Here is a 19,882-nt window from a genome sequence, read left to right as displayed (position 1 = left end):
CCAAATTTAATAATCATAGGTTCCACCTCCTCTGGAATCGAACTTGGGACCCCCATTGGATGTTTTATGTCAACACTACAACGATTCAAAATGTTAGTTTGGGTCTATTTCAGTTCAGTTCAAAATTTGATTTAGTTTGGTTTCGTATGATCTGGTATGAGAAACACGCGACTTAGTTTGGTCTAGTTCAATAAGCGTACCACTAAACTAAGCTTTTGTAGTTGTCACTGTATGGGCAAATATCCGCCCCACGAGGTGCCCGCAGAATTTATGAACAACCGCTTCGTAAGGATAAAATCCGCGAAGCTTGATAAGGAGGCCCGGTAACGGCCCAAGACGCTAGCATGATCACCAGATCCATACCCGCTTAACACTAAGCGTATCTGACACATGTCGCGCGATAACCACCTCCTAGTACTAAGCTATCTGACGGCTAGAAGGTTATCGCGCAATCCATAACCGCACTAATGGTGAATATTCCGTATCTTCCACTTGAAGACGGACGTTACCGGCCAGTAGCTTATCGCACACGCGGTAGCATCCTGACCGTCCCCCAAGAGATTCGAATTCTCATCTGACGGTCAGTACGTCAGATCCCCTATCTCTTAACGTACTTCCATGAGTAATGTCACAGAATAATTACGTCGGTTACGAGCTGACCGTCATCAAGACGACCCTCCTCTACCACTATAAATACAAGAGGCTACAACCAGACCAGGGCATCCAATATTCGACAACAGTACTCGAGTAATCCAATCCATCTTCACTACCATTCTCTTCGATAAGCCTCTCAAAGAGCTCTTCACTCTTCCAAAGTCTCTGACTCATCGTCTTAGAAGTTGGAGGATAAAAGCTTGGTAGTCACGAATCTCGCAGTAACTAGCTAGCCGTAACACTATCTCGCAGTAACTAGCTAGCCGTAACAATATCTCGCAGTAACTAGCTGGCCGTATCGTCATCCTAATACGGCCACCTCCTTATCGCATCATTCATCTAGCGATAAGACACTAGGCGTATCATCTTCATTCATCCTCACCGTCCGATCCACTTACGACCAGCACTCTATTGCGGATCCCTTTACGACCAGCACCTTATTGCAAGTCTCCTTTACGACCAGCGAGTTAACGACGATACTTCATTACCGTCACCCTCTTAATTACCGTAAGTAAATCACTTCCGTGGGGATCTGTTCCGACAACTTCACGAGCCGCGACACCTAAGCACTCCGACAACGGTTACCCTTCTATTGGCCACTTTGACTTTCTTATTTATATTTGACCGAGTATCTGACTTGACCGTCGGAGCCCCCTTAGGCCGGCACCATCCCGGTGTCCCAGAGGCTTCACGATCTCTTCTCTCTTTTTGTGTGCAGGTTCTTTTCGACACGTAGCCGGTCCCCGAAGCATCCGACCCGACCCGACAAGACTTTGACCGTTGACCCGTTGACTGTCAGACTTTCCGACCCGTAGACATTTTACCGTCTACAATTTGGCGCTAGAAGGAGGGGGCCAGCCACTAACTACCGAAAGGACAAGTACCATGGAAGGAGACATGTCCAATGCTTCTGTGGATTTCTCATCACAACTTGCTGCACTCACTGCCCAGATGCAAGAAAACGCCGAAAGATTAAGAGCTTTGGAGGAGGAGAACTCTACTGTCCGGGCAGAGAACATGCTACTGCAGGAAAGAATTACCGAGTTGGTGGTTCCAAGAAGACAAAGTTTAGGGGACAATCGACCACCTCCCAACGGTTCTGAAGTAGGAGGACCATCCAATCGCCCAACACCTCCTCACAACACTACTGCAGGCTTCACCACCAGCCAAGTAGGGACGGGATCCGCAAGTGCTCCATTCATAGCTCCAACACATACCTTTCAACAACCTCTCACTCCACAGCAGACCATGGCTGCTCCTCTTTACTCATCTTCTAATATTGCTATGCCTACTATCTTCCCTATGCCTACTCAACCCACCATGACTTCTAATCCCTTATTATTTTCACATACAGGTACCCCTTTAGAGCAAGCTTTAGCAAAGAGGTTGGCTGAAATGGAGGCTCTGATCACTAGAATTCCAGGAGTCCCGACCCCTTTCAAGAAGAGTCTTCCTCAAAGCTATGCTGACTCTCCGTTCGTCGATGCAATTGCTCTGGTAGAGATGCCCAGAAAGTTCACTTTTCCCAACATGAAGATGTATGACGGCACCTCTGACCCGGACGATCACATAGCCTCTTACAAACAGAGGATGTTTACTGCTGCGATTCCAAGGGACTTGCGGGAAGCGTGTATGTGCAAGAGTTTTGGGTCTAGTCTGATTGGCCCAGCTCTGCAATGGTACACTAACCTCCCCCATAACTCAATCGCTTCATTTGCCCAGCTCACTGACACCTTTGTCGAGCAATTTGCAAGCAGTAAGAAGCTGGAGAAACTCTCTGGTGACCTCTACCGAATCCAACAACGAAGAGGTGAACCACTCAGAGAGTATGTGGGAAGATTTAATCGGGAGAAGGTGTCAATTCCTTACTGCAACCAGGAGACAGCAGTTGATGCTTTCAGGAAAGGTTTACTGCCAGATGGGGAGTTGTACAAAGAACTCACCAAGTTCAATTGCACAACGATGGAGGATGTCCTTTCCAGAGCTTGGGTTGAAATTAGGTGGGAGGAAGACGAAGCCCACAGAAACAGATACTATTCACAGGAAGATAGGTCAAGAGACCGTCACTCCAGAAGATACGAACGACGGTCAGAAGCCAGGAGCAATGATCCTTACCCAACCAGACGACCAATTCCAAGGGAGAACAGGAGGCCGTTCAACCCTCCACCTAATCGTCAAAACGAGAAACCGCAAGGACCCATCCGTACCAAGATTCCAGAATACAACCTCAACATTGAACCAAGTGAGGTGATTGCTGTAATGAAGGGGATGGGTAACACGGTAAGGTGGCCAGGGAAGACGAAGACGCCAAGCGACAAGAGGGATACTTCCAAGTGGTGTGAATTCCACTCGGACCATGGGCACACTACTGCAGATTGCATTGCCCTCAGGCTTGAAGTTGCTGAGCTCCTAAAGAGAGGTCACCTCACCGACTTACTGACAGATAAAGGCAAGAAAACCATGTCCCAAGCAGATGCCCGACCCAAAGAGCCAGAGGAGCCGATTCCAACATTAACTTGCAACATGATCACAGGTGGCTCAGAAGTGAGTGGAGTAAGCCACTCAGCAGCCAAAAGAAGTGCACGAATCATAGCAAATCCAACTGCCCACTCGACAGAGGCGTCAACCCTAACTTTCACCAACCAAACCATCAGCTTCGTTGACAACGAAGTCTCAGGGCTCGTCAACCCTCATCATGACGCTCTCGTCCTCTCTCTCACTATTGCAAATGTGTTAGTTAAACGTATACTTATTGATAACGGATCCTCCACTAATGTCTTGTTTCTTCATGCCTTGCTAGGAATGGGACTAGAAGAATCGAGCATCTGCCGACGTTCTACTGTCCTTATAGGATTTAGTGGAGAACAGAAGTATACCTTGGGAGAAATCGTACTACCGGTATATGCAGGGGGAATTAACCTTAGCACCACCTTTGTGGTATTGGACTGCCCATCAGCTTATAACATGATCCTTGGAAGACCTTGGATCCATGAGATGAGGGCAGTACCATCAACATACCACCAAGTATTGAGGTTTCCAACACCTTGGGGAGTACGGGAAATCAAAGGAGACCAAGGAGCTTCCAGGAACTGCTACAAGAACACAATGAAGGCTCCCAAGAAGCCCTTGTAGCAATTACAGAACAAAGTGCCCCTCAACTCAAACCTCAACCAACCAAACATGGAGGAGTTAGACGAAGTCCAAATTAACCCCAACATCCCAGAGCACAAAGTCCAAATTGGAGCACAGCTAGCTCCTACTCTCAGAGAAAAACTCATTGAATTCCTAACCGATAACTCTGACTGTTTTGCTTGGTCTCATGCAGATATGACAGGGATAGACCCCTCTATAATAGTTCATGAATTGCAGGTAGACCCTTCCCACACCCCGGTCAGACAGAAAAGAAGGAAATTCGCACCAGAACGCAACAAGGTGATCAATGAGGAGATCCAGAAGCTACTTGACATCGGATCTGTAAGGGAAGTGCACTATCCAGATTGGCTCGCTAATGTGGTGGTCGTTAAAAAGAAGAATGGTAAGTGGCGGGTATGTATTGACTTTACAGACTTGAACAAAGCATGCCCTAAGGATTCCTTCCCACTACCTCACATCGACATGCTAGTAGACGCCACAGCCGGCCACGAACTCTTGAGCTTCATGGATGCATTCTCAGGCTACAATCAGATCCTTATGCATCCAAACGACCAGGAGAAAACCGCCTTCGTCACGGAAAGAGGTATATTCTGTTACAAAGTCATGCCTTTTGGACTAAAAAATGCAGGTGCCACCTACCAGAGGCTCGTAAACAAAATGTTCGCCAACATGCTAGGCGACACTATGGAGGTCTACATCGATGATATGTTAGTCAAGTCATTAGTAGCAGAACAACACTTGGAACACCTCAAACAAGCATTTGAGGTACTCAGGAGGTATAATATGAAACTAAACCCCGCTAAGTGTTCTTTTGGTGTGTCCTCTGGAAAATTTTTAGGGTATATGGTGACTCAAAGGGGGATCGAAGCTAACCCAGATCAGATCAATTCGGTGATGGGTATTCCTTCCCCGAAATGCATCAAGGACGTCCAGAAGCTTGCAGGTAGAGTGGCGGCACTTAGCCGATTCATTTCTAAGTCTTCCGAGAGATGCTACTTGTTCTTCACCACTCTACGAAAGGGGAAAAATTTCGAGTGGACACCTGCCTGTGAAGAAGCTCTACAACAGCTGAAGAGATACCTCACTTCTCCACCTTTGCTCTCCAAACCAAAAGATGGAGAGAAATTGTTCATATACCTTGCTGTTTCAGAGACAGCGGTAAGTGCAGTACTCGTTCGTGAGGAAGACGGTAAGCAGCTGCCTGTCTACTACACAAGCAAATCATTGCTCGATGCTGAAACCCGTTACAGCCAACTAGAGAAGCTAGCCCTTGCCCTTGTTACCGCAGCCAGGAAGCTGAGACCTTACTTTCAATGCCACCCAATTGTGGTGGTTACAACTTTCCCAATGAAGAATATTCTTCACAAACCAGAGCTGTCTGGGAGATTGACCAAATGGGCAGTGGAGCTAAGCGAACATGACATCAGCTACCAGCCAAGGACAGCGATCAAATCTCAGGTACTGGCTGATTTTATTGCTGACTTTACACCTAACACCTTAGTGCAGGCACAAGGAGAATTGCTCCATCTACAGGAACATAGCCAACTCAAATGGACCTTATCAGTAGATGGTTCCAGTAACATGAATGGAGTAGGACTTGGTGTTGTTCTCACTTCCCCAGAAGGTGACCTAATCCAACAAGCAATAAGATGCGGGTTCAAAGCCACCAACAATGAAACAGAGTACGAGGCCTTGATCGCAGGTATGAACCTGGCAAAGGAGATGGGAGTCCAGAAACTTGCGATAAAATCAGACTCCCAACTCGTAGTTAACCAGCTACAAGGAACCTACCAGGCCAAAGACGTGAAGATGGCAGCCTATGTGTCGCATGTAAAAGAACTACAAAGTCAGTTCACCGAGGTTAGTTTTGAACAGGTACCCAGACTCGAGAATGGGCACGCTGATGCCTTGGCCAATTTAGGGTCATCAATTCCAACCAAGGATGCACAGACAATACCCCTAACACTACTTCAGTGGCCGGCAGTATGGAAAACAAAGCCCTCAGAGGTAGCGGTTACAGATGCAGAAGAGACCTGGATGACACCAATAATCAGGTACTTAACTAACGATGAGTTGCCACAGGATCGAAATGAAGCTAGAAGGCTCAAAGTCAAAGCTGCAAGGTTTTGCATCATGGACGGCCAGCTCCTTAAGAGATCATACTCTGGGCCTTACTTGAAATGTATCACCCAAGAGGAATCCAAGTATGTCCTCAAGGAATTACATGAGGGGGAATGCGGTAACCACTCTGGCGGTCGCAGCCTGGCCAACAGAGCACTGACTGCAGGTTACTACTGGCCAACTATGAGAGCAGACTCTACTGACTATGCTAGACGTTGCGACAGCTGCCAGAGGTTCGCCCAAACTTCCCACCTCCCTCCAGAGAAGCTAAGTTCAATTCTATCCCCATGGCCTTTCATGAAATGGGGGATGGATATAGTAGGCAAACTACCAACGGCCCCAGGCCAGAGAGTCTACATGCTTGCTGTCACAGACTACTTCACCAAGTGGGTGGAAGCCGAAGCCTACCACCAAATCAGAGACCGCGAGGTAAAAAGTTTTGTTTGGAAACATGTCATTTGCAGGTTTGGAGTTCCCAAGGAGATTGTCACAGACAATGGTTCACAGTTTATCAGCTTTGATTTCCAAGACTTCTGCAAGGAGTGGGGAATCAAACTAAGTTTTTCGACTCCTAGATACCCTCAATCCAATGGCCAAGCAGAATCGTCAAACAAAACGATAATGAACTCAATGAAAAAACGACTCAAGAAAGCTAAAGGGGCATGGGCAGATGAACTACCAGGAGTGTTGTGGTCATACAGAACCACTTCAAAGACCCCAACTGGGGAAACCCCATTTTCCCTCGCATACGGTTGTGAGGCGGTAATACCAGCTGAAACAGGAGTTCCCTCTGCCCGATACCAGTGGACCACAGAAGAAAGCAATTGGGAGCTACTCAACCATAACCTGGATACGGTAGACGAGGTAAGAGACATGGCGGCAATCAGGAATGCCGCATACCAACAGAAAGCAGCCAAACATTACAACAAGAACGTTAGGGTTCGTACATTCAAAGTTGGCGACTGGGTTCTGAGAAAAGTATTTCAAAATACTAAAGAAACAGGAGCTGGCAAGTTAGCCCCTACTTGGGAAGGCCCATACCTCGTTACCAAGGTAGTGGGACAAGGAGCTTACAAACTTCAATCAAAAGATGGCCTAAACATAGGCAATAGCTGGAATGCCATTCACTTACGAAGGTACTACTTCTAACCTTGAAACTTCTCCTATTTTGCCTTTTTTCCAAAAGATCACCTACTGACTTGGGCGTCGGAGGGTTGTTGGCTACGCCAACAACCACCCCTCACTATCTACGTGTGATGACAGGAACTGTCTCCAAGACACAACAAAGTAGCAAAAACAATAAGAGGCTGGACGTCAGAGTCGAAGTCCAAACCACCAGAAGAGTTCCGCACTTCGACTGGGGGGCATGAGGATACTATATGAAGACTATGAAGAAACTGAAGAACAATACGGGTTAAGCAACCCTCACCTGTCCAACAGGCAACTAAAATCACCAGGCACCTAAGTCGAATGACGAACACTTCTTCATTTGACAACAACGAGTTCAACGTACTGTTCATCAAAATTTATTTAGAAGGAACAAAGTCCCGCACTTATTCCTCAAGTTCAATGTAATGTTCTTAAATCTAAGATATCACTTCCGATGTAAACAAAAATTTAGAAATAAAATCTCAAGTATTTATCCAGTAATTACTTGTGTTTAAACTTTATCAATATCGATGTCAGTTCACTACAAGGGCATCTAATTACTTGTCTGGAGAGAAACAGTAGGTCGCTAGACGATCCCAAAACACAATAAAGTGTCGGTCTATCACTTTTATAAGTGAAGATTGGAAACCCATCCAAGACGGGACAACAAGTAGCTAGCCGTCACCTGAACACAGTAAGGTGCTGGCCGTATCCCGTATGTAAATTAGCATTCAAGTTGGGACAACAAGCAGCTGGCCGTCACCTAAACGCAGTAAGGTGCTGGCCGTATCCCGTGTATAACTTAGGATTCATAATCCATTCAAGTTAGGACGACAAGCTGCTAGCCGTCACCTGAACACAGTAAGGTGCTGGCCGTATCCCGTGTATAACTTAGGATTCATAATCCATTCAAGTTAGGACGACAAGCTGCTAGCCGTCACCTGAACACAGTAAGGTGCTGGCCGTACCCCGTATATAACTTAGGATTCATAATCCATTCAAGTTGGGACGACAAGCTGCTAGCCGTCACCTGAACACAGTAAGGTGCTGACCGTATCACTGGTATAAATTATGATTGGTAATCCATCCAAGATGAGACAATAAGTTACTTGCCGACACCTAAACGCAATAAGGCGCTAGTCGTCTTCCCTACATAAGCATAACCACTCAACTAAGGAGAAAAACAACAATAGTAAATGTATCCTTGAAGGAAGAGTCTCAAAGAAATCCAGTGGGTTCACTTGAACCATTAAAATACAAATCCAGAAGTCTAGAAGTCAACTCTACAAACAACATATATCCGACGTGTGTCGTCCGAACAAAACGGCTGAACGCCTAACGACACACGACGACGACTACATATAGTTCGTCACTAAGGAAAAGAAATCAACAACACACATAATATTCTAAACAAGCCAAGTCAAAGGAAAGCACTAATGAGGCGAACCGCCTCCAGTTGCATCATCGCCCCTCATCACCTCGTCCATATCTATCGTCATCTCTCCCGCCCGCTGCTCCGCCAAGAGCTCCTCATAACGAACCCGCCAGGCCTCTATGTTATCATCCATATCCCATCTGTCGGGCCCATGCTCGCGGTACTCGACGAACAAGTCTGCACGAGTCCGTAACGCCGCGTCCGCCGCAATCTGATCCCTCTCACGGGGAAATTCATCAACTAGCTGTTGGTTGTACGCCGCTTCTCGCTCCAGCACAGTGTACCGCCCCCGAAGATCCTCCAACTCTCTCTCTTGGGCACGCATCCTGTCGCCCTGCTCCTGAAAGGAAACCACTTGGCTGTCGTAGCGAGTCTGCAACCTGGAGAATGATCCCGTCAACTCCGCAACTCGGTCAACACTCTCGCTCAACTGACGACGAGAGGAGATCGATGCCATGAGAGCCTACCAAGACCCAAAACAGAGATGAGCATGTAAATATAACAAGAAATAGTTGCAACTTGAATAAGAGGCAAATACCTGATATTGGTGCGAAACACCATAGTCTGCACCCCCGCAGGGACCGTAGGCAAGGAACTTCTGATGATCCTCAGAAGAGAGCAGCTGGTCCCCTCCAGTAGACAAAAAAGTGGAACCATCAAAAGGAGAAGCAGAAGGATGATGCCTCCACATAGAAGCCCCACCAGAAGACTCAGATAGGGGTATCGCCGAGTAAACCGGCTCCGTAGCTGGGACCTCCTCGGTAATAGGAGCAGACGAAGAAGAATGTGGAAGAGAACTCGAGCCAGTGCCCGCCTTGGACCTCTTCCTCTGGCCGCCCTTCCGGATGTCCGCGTAAGCACCAGGGATGTAGCCGGAACCCACCATGTCTGACGACGCAAAAGACTCTGTACTCGCTGCAGGAGGTGGGAATAAGATCGGCGCACCAAACACCTCTTGGTGATGATGAAGCCCACTCCGTATCTCGACAGCCGCCGCAGGAGGAGGAACTTGACCAACCAAAGTTCTACCAGGAACGAAATCCCACAGAGGAGTACTTGAAATAAGAGAATGAGACAGAAGGAAAGCGCTACTTCTCTCTGGGTCACGACGCTCGAACAGTTGGGAGATCCTCTCTTTCCAGCCACGAAGCTTCGCAACGTTCTTATTATTGAACGTACAATCTGTCAAGAAGATGATACAACCTTAGGCAACAACATACGTGGCGTACTCAAAATAAATGGTAACATACTTACGGGCGTCTTGCCAACGGGAAGGAATCTGACCTATCCCCCGGTCACCGAACACCAGGTCACCACGTGCAAGAAAATAATTGGTTTTCCACTTTCGATCGGTATCCGGCAAACCAGTGATCAAAAGAACACCAGGTTTTCGCGGCTTGATGCCATACCGACCATTGTCCCTAGAGTGACTCGCCAAGTGGTAGAAGCGGAGGACATCGCTCGCTGAGAGATCTACGCTTTGTAGGTAGGCCAACACTTCCAAACACAACAAAAGCCTCCACGCGCCAGGCATGAGCTGCGAAGGAGCTATTTCGTAATGATCTAAGACACCGTGGACCAAGCGGGGGATGGGGAATCTAAATCCCATGGAGAAAGGAGTCGTATACAGTGCGGTCCAGCCGCCATGATCCTCGTCAATCAGCTCATCGGGTTGAGGGAGCCTGAGCTCTATAGAGCCGGGAATGTTATACATGAATCTCACATTTTGAAGCTCCTCCGCCGTAATAGTGGAGGCCGGGTTTTCAGATAAGCGCTTCAGGGATGCGCTTTTTCGCGCCAACATCCGTCTAAATTCGGAAGGTACTGGCGCGTGAGTCGGATCAGAGGAACTACCGTGCTGACGGTGACTCATCTCAGAAGGCAAAGTCTGTATGGAAAATGGACAAGGTTTCAGATCCTACAACGACTAACTGAGGCTAAGGAAGTGAGCAATAGCTGGCTTGGTGTGCAATATTTAGTTTGGTGTGTGCAGTCAGTTAATCGAGCTAAGTGATAACCCACTCAAGGTATCAAACCTAGCAGTAACACACTCAAGGTATCAAACCTAGCAGTAACTCACTCAAGGTATCAAGCCTAGCGCTAACTCAGTCAAAGTATCGGACATAGCAACAAGTCGGTCAAGGAATCTAATCTAGCAATAACTAACTCAAGGTATGAATCTCAAAAACACATGCCAACAAATAAGGAAAGTAACTTTGAAGATCAAACGCTATAAACATTCAAGAACGAATCAAGAACAATTGAAGAACACTAAAATTCAATCAAAGAACTCAACAAAGTCAAGTAGGAAAGAGAAAAATACCTTATCAAGGTGAAGAATCCCAAGAATCTCTCTCCAAGCTCCAAATGGCAAGTGAAACAATGGCCTTACACCTCTTCTTATAGGGTCCAACCCAAGGGGTACCCCCCACCTCCTTCCCGCGAAGTGGCCTTTCGCGCAAATACATTTTAAACACTGATACGCGAAAACCATAGGCGTCCCAAGGACCCACGACATATTTGGGTCTTGCGCGGAACCAAGCGGGTGACACCCGGAGAAAACGAAGCGATAAGATCCGATCGTACAAACAAGGTGCAATAGGTCACTGGCCGTCCAAACGGCCAACGCGCAAGAAGGGGCTGGCCGTCCGGACGGCCAGTACATATGCAGGAGAGCGCTGGCCGTTGAACGGCCAGCGCGCGCCCACGTGGCGCGCTCCTGGCCAAGCGCACAGGAGCGCGCTGGGCGTAATGCGTACGCCCAGCACGCGCCACGTGGCGCGCTCCTGTGCGCCCCGCGCAGGAGCGCGCTGGGCGTACGCAGACGCCCCCCTGTGCGCTCCGAGCGCCCTGTGCGCCCCGTGCGCCCTGTGCGCTCCCGGCGCCCCGAGCGCCTCGTGCGCTCCCGGCGCCTTGCGCCCAACAAACCCGCTGCCGGCACTTGATATATCCGATTTTTTTCACGTGGCACCCCATCTCGCGACCAATTTTCCGTCAAACGAATCTTCCCGCGATTCTGACAGACCAAGTATCCGAAACCTACCGGCACCCCAATAATACGAACAGGACATTCAACCTCGAAACAGCCATCGCTACGATGCAAAGTGGCAGTCCCACTAGTAAAATATGATCGAGACGCGCACTCCTCCGCTGACACGGTCATACCTCACTACTCTCTAACTCCGCATCTGGACTTAGAGAGTGGGGGGCAAATTGTATGGGCAAATATCCGCCCCACGAGGTGCCCGCAGAATTTATGAACAACCGCTTCGTAAGGATAAAATCCGCGAAGCTTGATAAGGAGGCCCGGTAACGGCCCAAGACGCTAGCATGATCACCAGATCCATACCCGCTTAACACTAAGCGTATCTGACACATGTCGCGCGATAACCACCTCCTAGTACTAAGCTATCTGACGGCTAGAAGGTTATCGCGCAATCCATAACCGCACTAATGGTGAATATTCCGTATCTTCCACTTGAAGACGGACGTTACCGGCCAGTAGCTTATCGCACACGCGGTAGCATCCTGACCGTCCCCCAAGAGATTCGAATTCTCATCTGACGGTCAGTACGTCAGATCCCCTATCTCTTAACGTACTTCCATGAGTAATGTCACAGAATAATTACGTCGGTTACGAGCTGACCGTCATCAAGACGACCCTCCTCTACCACTATAAATACAAGAGGCTACAACCAGACCAGGGCATCCAATATTCGACAACAGTACTCGAGTAATCCAATCCATCTTCACTACCATTCTCTTCGATAAGCCTCTCAAAGAGCTCTTCACTCTTCCAAAGTCTCTGACTCATCGTCTTAGAAGTTGGAGGATAAAAGCTTGGTAGTCACGAATCTCGCAGTAACTAGCTAGCCGTAACACTATCTCGCAGTAACTAGCTAGCCGTAACAATATCTCGCAGTAACTAGCTGGCCGTATCGTCATCCTAATACGGCCACCTCCTTATCGCATCATTCATCTAGCGATAAGACACTAGGCGTATCATCTTCATTCATCCTCACCGTCCGATCCACTTACGACCAGCACTCTATTGCGGATCCCTTTACGACCAGCACCTTATTGCAAGTCTCCTTTACGACCAGCGAGTTAACGACGATACTTCATTACCGTCACCCTCTTAATTACCGTAAGTAAATCACTTCCGTGGGGATCTGTTCCGACAACTTCACGAGCCGCGACACCTAAGCACTCCGACAACGGTTACCCTTCTATTGGCCACTTTGACTTTCTTATTTATATTTGACCGAGTATCTGACTTGACCGTCGGAGCCCCCTTAGGCCGGCACCATCCCGGTGTCCCAGAGGCTTCACGATCTCTTCTCTCTTTTTGTGTGCAGGTTCTTTTCGACACGTAGCCGGTCCCCGAAGCATCCGACCCGACCCGACAAGACTTTGACCGTTGACCCGTTGACTGTCAGACTTTCCGACCCGTAGACATTTTACCGTCTACAGTCACAAAAATATTACCATGAGTGGTAAGTGGGTCAGTCAGTCCGATATGATTTTTCAAAAACTCTGGTAGAATTATAGCTTCAATAGTACTAAAATACTACTCCATCTTGCACACCATGAGGTAAATTTTAGCCTTTCATCAAAAAAAAAAATGAGGTAAATTTTAGCAACTAAATAAAGAATTAAACAACCGCCATGAAGTAGCTTTATAAGTGTCTTTTGTTGTTTACAAATATTAGAAGTTATCTGAGAATAAGTTGTATACCCTCGAATATAATGTGAGAGTTTTTATTCATAATTCGTGAATTTCATTCCAATCTTTTATTTACACAAAATTCTATGTATGAACTTTGATTCTTTTTTTGGTGTTGAACTGAACTTTGAGTGGATTTTAGAAACCAAACCAGCAACACCACCACTAGGGGCATTTTTTTTTTTGTAGGATGTACGGCCAAAATACAGCCTTATCTTTTTTTTTTTGGTTAAGAAATACAGCCTTATCTAAAATGATACAAATATGACTCCATGTCCATGTACTCAATGTTTTTTTTTTTTTTAGTTGAAGTACTAATTTTCATCACACCAATGGGACTTGCTGTTGATGGCAGGGGGGAAAAAGAACCATATAGTGTTGATGGATGGAAGGAAGGAATCAGATTCCAAGGTAGAAAAGAAAGCTGGACCCACATAAGATGCATGATCAAACAATCTCCACCTTCTAAATCTATTCTTTTAAATTCTATTATAGACTATTAGGTTAAAACATTAGGTTTTCATCAAAAAAAAAAAGTTAAAACATTAGGAATATCTGATAGAATTATCAAGTGGTATTCAGCTTCCCTCGCTCGAAAATCTGGCTCAAGAGGAGATAAAAAATTGCTAGCTAAATCCTAATCGGTTGTAGATTGGAAACAATTTGATTGTTATTTATTATTTTGTTAAGCATTTAACTGTGGTTCGCCTGCTGAAGTGTCTACATCAGAAAAACTTAATTAAATCACCAAGAGTGTGGTTCGCTCGACTATCTCACTTCGACATTCACATATTATCTTACTGGTGTTTTATTCATCAAAATAGATACAACGTTTATATTGCACTCCGTGTATCTTCCATTATGTTTGAAGATAATATAATAATTAAAGGATACGTCAATGAGGATAGAATGAATGGAAAGTAAGTTATTATAAATACAAATAAAGCTTTCAAGATTTTGTAAAAAGAAAGATGGGGAAATGGAGTGCTGCCTTTTAATTGATATTAATATTAATTTTAATTACTTGTTCGAAAAAGTTAGGCCTTGATATTCTCTTCTCAAAAGATCTAAGAAAGAGAGAGATACACTTGAAGTTCTATATTGATAGAGAGGGAAAATGGTGAACAATATATAAGATGACCATATGATATCATAGCTTTATCAATAAAGAAAATAAAGGTGAATTTTCTTGTCATATGTGTGTTTATATGCTCTTGAGGATGTGGCCATTAGATGACTCAATAATCAATATAACATAAAAACATCCATTTTTTTAAATAGGTTAGATTAACAAAAGTAGGACTTACCCAAAACTCCTTTCTTCGAAATATTAAATTTTGTTAAGTCTTTCACCAAAAATAAATTGTCACGACATTTTGCTAGTCAAGGAAGAAATTCTCTTGTGTGAATAATGTAATGAGACCATCGTTTTGGGTCCAAAAGAAGGTGGTTAGATCTACCATTATTAATGTCCAAGCCTTTTAAGATAAAATGATACATCCACATATCAGTCTATTGATGGGACAATCGGTACCACTAAAGGGTTTAAAGTATGTGTTTGAATTTACATTATGATTGTGTGTAAAAAATTTATCAAATCTTTATTCTTCTCTTTTTTTTCCCATCAAAAGTAGGTATATAGGTTTCTACAAACTGGACAAAATCATAACAAGCTAGTGTATGGTATTTCAACTAAAAAAAAAAAAAACTAGTGTATGGTATTCGTGATTGTTAAGTTAAATCATATTAAATAATTGGTACTACTTTAAAACTTTTTGTCAATAGTAGAAATTCAAAATTTATATTCTAAAATACGATCATGATGTTAGAAGTTTTGATTCAAATGAAACATGAACCAAGTTCTTCCATTTTAGTTTATTGTGAGAGTAACAATGAGAATACCACGATAGTGAATGGAAGAATGTTAATATTTTACCACATTTCAGATTTTCAACCTCTTACGTAAGAGTAATATAACATCTCAGTTTTCATAAAATCCTAAATTTCTCTAACAATCATAAAACAGTAGATATAATATATGTGTATATATAATAATATATTAAAAATGGATATTTAAGGAATTACCTAATCAAGCTAGTGACTGGATTAGGTATTTAATTTTCTTGAGCAAAAAAAATGGTCAAAATGATTCAAAATGTAGTCAACTAAATATAGATAAACAAAGAATAAAACACAATGAGGAATAACTAGGTCCACCTAATTTGAGGAAAGGTAAAAAAAGAAAGGTTAAAAGAGAAAAGACATTCACATCCGTACAAACCAAAGTGGATTCCCAAATTAATTCAAATATAGTTAGCAAAATATACACCCCAATAAAGAAGACAAGCCATCACTCACTACAAAAACTATATTTGTGAAAGTAGCTATCTTTATTTTTTCTAAAAGAATCCATCTTTAGGTCAACATATTTTCACCTTTTACCTTTGTCATTTATGAATATTTTTATTTTATTTTGTAATCATTTGGTGTTTCACCAAATGGGATTCTTTATTTAATTGTTAAGTTTGTAAAAAACTAGATTCCTTATATTCAAAAATGAAATTAGGCTAAAACAATTTTATCGGTTTGTATTTGATGTGTGAATTGATGGTGCTAATTGTGCAGTTTAAGTTTTATTTTATTGTAAATTTTTTAATGAATAATTTTTTTAGTTTTATCAACTGAGTAATAAAACAAGTCGTACAAAATAGTAAGCAGAATTCTTTAAGAGAAGGTTATCAATGAATACACGTAGAAAGAGCGTGAGAGCAAGCACTGACTCCATTTTAAAAGCTTCTTATATACGAGTATACGACGATGGACTAGTTTCTAAGTTTAGAACTTCTTATGTAAGTTGACAAAAACATGTACAACAATCTTATGGACCGTTTTGATGATGAAATCTGAAAAACACCCAAGAATAAATGCAAATGGCTCTTTAGAAATATCAATTTGATCATCACGAAAGGTGTACTTAAACTTATTAATATATACGACCATGGATCATTTTCCAAAGTTTAGAACTTCTAGTATAAGTTAGACAAAAACATGTACAACCATCTTATGGACCATTTTGATGATAATAACTGAAATGAAACAGATGCACCTAAGGATATATGAAAACGATTCTTTAGTGAAGTCGACCCTCAACATCAATGTCTTTAAATGAGAAGTTTAGAACTTCTAGTGTAAGTTAGACAAAAACATGTACAACAATTTTATGGACTAGTTTGATGATGATAACTGAAATGAAACAGACACGCCTAATAATATATGTAAACGATTCTTTAGTGAACAAGACCCTCAACATCAATGTCTTTGGTTGAGAATGGAATTAAAAGCAAAAAAAAAAAAAGTGCATTGGAGAAGTTAATTTGATCATCTTGAAAGATCTACCAAAACATATTAATACACAAAACCATTGAAAATAAAAGTTCATTTCCTAATAATAACCAAACTATTACAAACTTTAAAAGGAAAAACCCAAAATGAACCCTTATTACTAGATTAGCCCCTCCTACTTACTGCTTTCACTAATCACTCCATCTTCCCAATTTACACATGACAAGTTAACCCTTAACAAAAGTACGCATTACTTACTTATCCCATGTATCCCCGTCCCCATCTGTATCCACCTTAAACAAAAACCCTAACCCTATTACCATCATCGTCGTCATCACATAATGTAACATCCTGAACCGTTCATATTTTCATCCTCGACGTTTACAATCTTGTAAGAATCGGATGGCTGAGGTGATTCGTAACACCCTGATTGTACAAACCTACTGTATGTGTACGGCTCCGGTGGTGTATAATACGAAGCACCGTATTGTACAGTAGGATACGCTGTATTGTAACTCATACCGTATGCAGGAACGTATGTAGCTTGACCGTATGATGGATATGGTCCGTATGGGTATACATGCTGACGTGGAGGACCAACATTAATTTCAGCTGTTTGTGGGCCCTTTGTAACAGGAGCTGCTGATTCAGTGTTTACTGCCGTATCAACGGAAGTATTAACCTCATCAGGCTTACTTGGAATATTATTATTCCCGTTTTGCCCTTTCTTTCCTTTCTTTTTACCACCTTTGCCATCGGTAACCCCATTAGCTTTCTCAGCTGGAACTTCTTCACTTTCATCACTACCCTTTTTCTCCACCGGTTCCGGTGGAGACTGGTTACTGGCCGGTGGGTTTTTCTTCTCTGGCTTCTTCCCTTCGGTGGGTGTCTTCCCGTCGGTGGGTTTTCCTCCATTGCCGTTATTTTTAACAGCTTCATTAGTTTTGACAGGTTTTTCTTTTTCTTCAACATTCTGATCATTTGTTGGTGTTGATTTCTTCTGGATTTGTTGATCAGAAGTAGCATTTCCTTCTTCATTGGATTTTGGGTGTTTCTGATTTTGATTGTTTTTCCCATTTTCAATTTTCTGATTTTGGATTTTGGGACTGGTGGTTTCAGGCCAGATTTCTGCATGTTTCCCTGTTTTTGCTAGTTTCTTAATCAGGGTTTCAGCATCAATATCTCCTGTTACTGTAACTTTGTGTTGCTGTGAATCAACTGTTGTTGTATAAACCCCTGTTTTTTAGAGAGAGAAAGTTAGAGAGAGAGAGAGAAAAACAGCAAAACAGAGGATAACTAATAAAACAGAGGATTAATTGGTTCTATTGTTATACAACCATCAATGCTTTGAAGAACTTTCTTCACTTTTTTCTTGCAACCTTCACAATGGATGGAAACCTTCAAAACCCATTTCTAAAGAAGAAGAAGAAAATGAGATTATGAAACAGTAAAAAGAATGATTGGAGAAAAAACAAGAAATGGGTATATGTTGAGATCTTCAGTTTACCTGATATTTGAGTGGTCCTGAGGATTCATCAGCTGTTGATGTTGCCATTTCAATAAGCAAATGTTCTGTAGAGAGAGAGAGAGAGAGTGACAAAGAGAGATAGAGAAGTGAGAAGAGAGGAGCTGAAGAGGTTTTATGAGAACAAATGGAGTGAAAGAGTTTCAGGAGAATAAAAAGCAAGAGGGCATTGATATAGGGAGAGGAGTACTGAGACATCATGGAAAGAAGTTACTTTTTAGGGAAATTTTGACATTGACCCCCAAAACACATCAACCAAACAAACCATTACAGTCACCCGCAGGAGTTAGCCAGTGACTTTGTTCTCTCTCTATCTCCGACGAAGGGGAGGAACCCCTTCACCGGAGTCTGGTTTGTAACCAGACGAGACCAAATCTCGTCTGGTCTGGTTTGAAACCAGATGAAACCAGATTTGGTTTCATTTGGAAACCAGGGCTACGACAAAGGAGCTCCTCCCCTTCACCGGACAGGGGCGGAGCTATATGTAGACTAACCCAGGCTATAGCCTGGGTTAGCTACTAATAGTTTCAGCCCACAAGGCTAACACTAGTGGGATTTAGCCCAGTTGGTTAAAGCTAGTTCCTTACACTCACATGATCATGGGTTTGAATCCACTCACAGTGTGATTTTCCAAATGTTTTTTTCATCTCTTGGAAAGGAATAATTCAGTTTTGGTCCCCAATTCATAACAGAGTTCTGATTTAGCCCTTAACTCATATGTAACTATCGTTTCGGCACTCGGTTTAGTCAAAAACTTTCTTTTTGGGCCCTATATCTTTTGTATTTAATTTTTTTTCTTCTTTCATTTTTATTTTCTCTTATCTTTCTCTCTCGTATACTTTATAATTCTCTCTCGTATATTTCGTATTTATCTCTTCGTCTTCCTTCACTTTCCTTTTTTCTCTTAGTTGCTACGGCCAAATGTAGAGTCTTCTTTCTCGGATTTTTCGTCGTTGTATACGAGTAGGGTAGTATATTTATCATATTTTGTTTCATTTACTTGGTAAGACATAATATTTTATATCTTTTTTTTTGTTTATCTCGAATCTAACTTCAAAAAATTTTCTCCGCTTCTCAAATCATAGGTATGTCTATTAGTAGAAAAATAAGAAAATATTATCATAAAATGAATAAGCGTACAAAGCAATTGTAATTGAATAAAAAACGTCGTTATCTTTTGCAAGCACTAATACATTTGAATACAAATTCAATATGCAAATTTTAAGTTAGCCCTAGGTAGAACCAAATCCTGGCTCCGCCCCTGTCGCCGGAGATATAGAGAAAGAGAGAGAAGATGAGAGTTGTCGGAGATGATGAAAATGTGGTCAGGATTTGTTGCGGAGGTCGCCGGAATTTATGGTGGAAGTCGCCGGTGTTCATGGTAGATTTGGGAGAGGAAGAAGTTGAAAATGTAAGGGTTCAAGTGTTTGGAGAAAACAAAAGATTTTTTAAAAAAAAAAAAAAATTTATTACCGGCCAAAACTTTGTACCCGGATAATTTCTTTGTTTTCCCAAATCATCCACCTTTTTTATAACCTATCCTCCTATAATAAGTTTTCTTTTAAAGAAAGATTGGTCGCGACTTTGGCCATCCTAAATAGGCTTCGGGAATAAAAATTTAGTCAACTAACGACTTATGGAGCATCATGATTTTCAGTCTAAGAATTTATTTGACTGAATTTTGCCCCAAAATCTTCATCTACACAACTTCTGACTGTCACCACCACTTTCGACCACCGCTACCAAAGGGGAACCCCTTCGCCTTCTACTTCAGACC

At 43.1% G+C, this 19,882-nt stretch overlaps 1 protein-coding gene across 1 annotated transcript; it reads right to left on the bottom strand.

Moving 5' to 3' along the window:
• Positions 1 to 16,659: 16,659 nt before the first annotated feature.
• On the bottom strand, positions 16,660 to 18,246 carry LOC147559445 (heavy metal-associated isoprenylated plant protein 35-like). The gene is made up of 3 exons (XM_086661345.1): positions 18,088 to 18,246; positions 17,918 to 17,993; positions 16,660 to 17,816 (listed from the first exon to the last, which is right to left on the bottom strand). Exons 1-3 carry the CDS (start codon positions 18,133 to 18,135, stop codon positions 16,915 to 16,917), a joined length of 1,026 nt encoding a protein of 341 aa, XP_086517471.1. The 5' UTR covers positions 18,136 to 18,246; the 3' UTR covers positions 16,660 to 16,914.
• Between the last annotated feature and the right edge of the window lie 1,636 nt (positions 18,247 to 19,882).

Source organism: Eschscholzia californica, unplaced genomic scaffold, assembly GCF_041429995.1.
Source record: "Eschscholzia californica isolate CP2 unplaced genomic scaffold, dmEscCali1.0.p SCAF_2, whole genome shotgun sequence".
Lineage (NCBI taxonomy): Eukaryota > Viridiplantae > Streptophyta > Magnoliopsida > Ranunculales > Papaveraceae > Eschscholzia > Eschscholzia californica.
This window is presented reverse-complemented; position numbering and strand designations above follow the sequence as displayed.